This window comes from Seriola lalandi, unplaced genomic scaffold (genome assembly GCF_002814215.2).
Source record: "Seriola lalandi dorsalis isolate HSWRI2012SDOR001 ecotype SW California unplaced genomic scaffold, Sedor1 jcf7180002003227, whole genome shotgun sequence".
Lineage (NCBI taxonomy): Eukaryota > Metazoa > Chordata > Actinopteri > Carangiformes > Carangidae > Seriola > Seriola lalandi.
The window spans coordinates 1-1,852 of NW_019473883.1; the positions used below are offsets into that span (position 1 = coordinate 1).

Consider the following 1,852-nt stretch of genomic DNA (forward strand, 5'->3'; position numbering starts at 1 on the left):
TATTTTATTTTATTTTTCATCAATTGAAAATGTGGGCTGCAACTAAAATTGAATTTGTATCAATTCGTTTTCAATTAAGAAGTTTGATGAGAATAATAACATTTAAGTGCTAATTTACTGCCCCAACAGTCCAGAACAGCAGCAAAACCTCACACTGAAAAAAAGCTTGAAAAAGAAAATGTTTGGGAGTTTTTACTTAATGACTAATCAAATAATTTAATTTTAAAATATATATTTATATGATGTGTTCATGTGCTTATCATATGCTTTGTGTTTCACTGCTTTTAGGAGCTTTTTTAGGAGACAAATGAACTGACTGATGCGACTGATTGTTTAAACCCACAAATTATTTCAGCATGGGTAAGAAAAAAATTATCAATTTGCTTTCAGCAGGAAAAGTTACAGATGATGTTCTTTGGCAGGCTCACCCATCTTCTTGTAGTACTCCTCCCAGGCCTTGGTGTAGTCTGGCTGGCCCCCCGGCGTCTGTGCGGGCTGGGTGTGGTCCCCTGATGTTTGGGCACCTCCAGTTGGGTTTGCTGGGTACTGGGCTGGCACAGCCCCCGACGGCTGCTGGTAGTACTGAGCGTAGTAAGCTGCCCAGGCTGCGTTAGGGTCATTGGCTGCTGCCTTGCCTAGAAAAGATGCAGGGTGGAGGGGGTGAGGTCCTCATAGGGTGAGGGTGAGCCCCTGCTACTGGCCTGGAGACCGGGCTTGGAGACCAGGGGGGAAACAGAGACAGGGTTAGCCAGACCTGCTTAAAGTACAGATAGTGCATCTCATCACAACATTTCCATCAGTACTCCTGTGTACCTTCCCACATTTAGAAAAAAAATTTCATTACTCTTCAGAAAAGACTGGGAGGGATAAACAGTAACATGTGACTTGGGATGAAAGTACTGCAGTAGGGTTGATGTGTTTAATGTGCTAAAATGGGCAGAAATAGACATTAATCCCTGAAAACCAGGAGCGGTAGTGAATTCAAAGGTGACTCACTGGGGTCATGCGGTGCCTGGGGCTGCCACTGCTGATAGGTGTTGCTCCAGCCCTGAGGATTGTACTGGTGAGGACCTGGAGGACCACCACTGAGGAGAGGAGAAACAGTTTATTATTGAGAGTCCTTATCTTAAATGCTCTAAAGGACAGTTGCCATTAGTTGTAGCTACTCACTGTGGTGGTCCAGGTGCCCCAGGCGGTCCAGGGTTGTATGGGCTAGGGTTGTAGGGACCCATTGGACCAGCAGGGCCTGGTCCACCTGGCCCCGGGCCCACAGGACACAGAGGACCCTGGAGGACATGACATAACCACACATCATATGAATGTACATGTTTATGAATCAAAATGGCTTCTGACTTGAAGAGTATAAAGGATTTAAGCTGGTTGACAGACTAAAGACAAGAATGGCGTGTACCTCAATCTTCTCCTCAATGAGCTGCTTGGCGTGGTCGATCTGCTGCGGTGAGCCCCGGATGATGAACAGCTTGAAGTTGGGGTCTCCGTTGGGGGGCGGCTGTCGAGAGATTTCCACAAACGCCCCTGTCTGCTGGTTGATGGACTTGACGTTCTCTCCCCCCCGGCCGATCACGAGCCCACACTTGTGGGCAGGAATAGAGAAGGTCATTTCCCCTCCAGGGGGACCCCAACCGCCTTGTCCCCCGCCACGACCCCTGTTGCCTGCAGGCATGCCTGGAGGACCTGGGGGACCCTGTAGATGGAGGAAAGAGAAAGCCTCAGGACTACCGCATAGTACTATAGATCTGTCTCTCTCTTGAATGTACATGCTTACACTGAGTGAAAAGAAGTTACTGCTTATGCTTTAAGATTTTGGTGGAGGATATTCAATTTTTTTTTT

General features: G+C 47.3%; 1 protein-coding gene across 1 annotated transcript; it reads right to left on the reverse strand.

Moving 5' to 3' along the window:
* Positions 1–38: 38 nt before the first annotated feature.
* On the reverse strand, positions 39–1,804 carry LOC111667054 (far upstream element-binding protein 2-like). Its single transcript, XM_023422632.2, has 4 exons — positions 1,412–1,804; positions 1,171–1,286; positions 997–1,085; positions 39–635 (listed from the first exon to the last, which is right to left on the reverse strand). Exons 1-4 carry the CDS (start codon positions 1,778–1,780, stop codon positions 400–402), a joined length of 810 nt encoding a protein of 269 aa, XP_023278400.1. The 5' UTR covers positions 1,781–1,804; the 3' UTR covers positions 39–399.
* Between the last annotated feature and the right edge of the window lie 48 nt (positions 1,805–1,852).

Coding starts and splice junctions, on each gene's coding strand:
- LOC111667054 (XM_023422632.2), bottom strand. CDS start 1,780: ATGTACATTCAAGAGAGAGACAGATCTATAGTACTATGCGGTAGTCCT. Junction 1,086..1,170: donor GGGGCACCTGGACCACCACA/GTGAGTAGCTAC, acceptor TCCTCTCCTCAG/TGGTGGTCCTCCAGGTCCTC. Junction 636..996: donor CCAGGCACCGCATGACCCCA/GTGAGTCACCTT, acceptor CATCTTTTCTAG/GCAAGGCAGCAGCCAATGAC.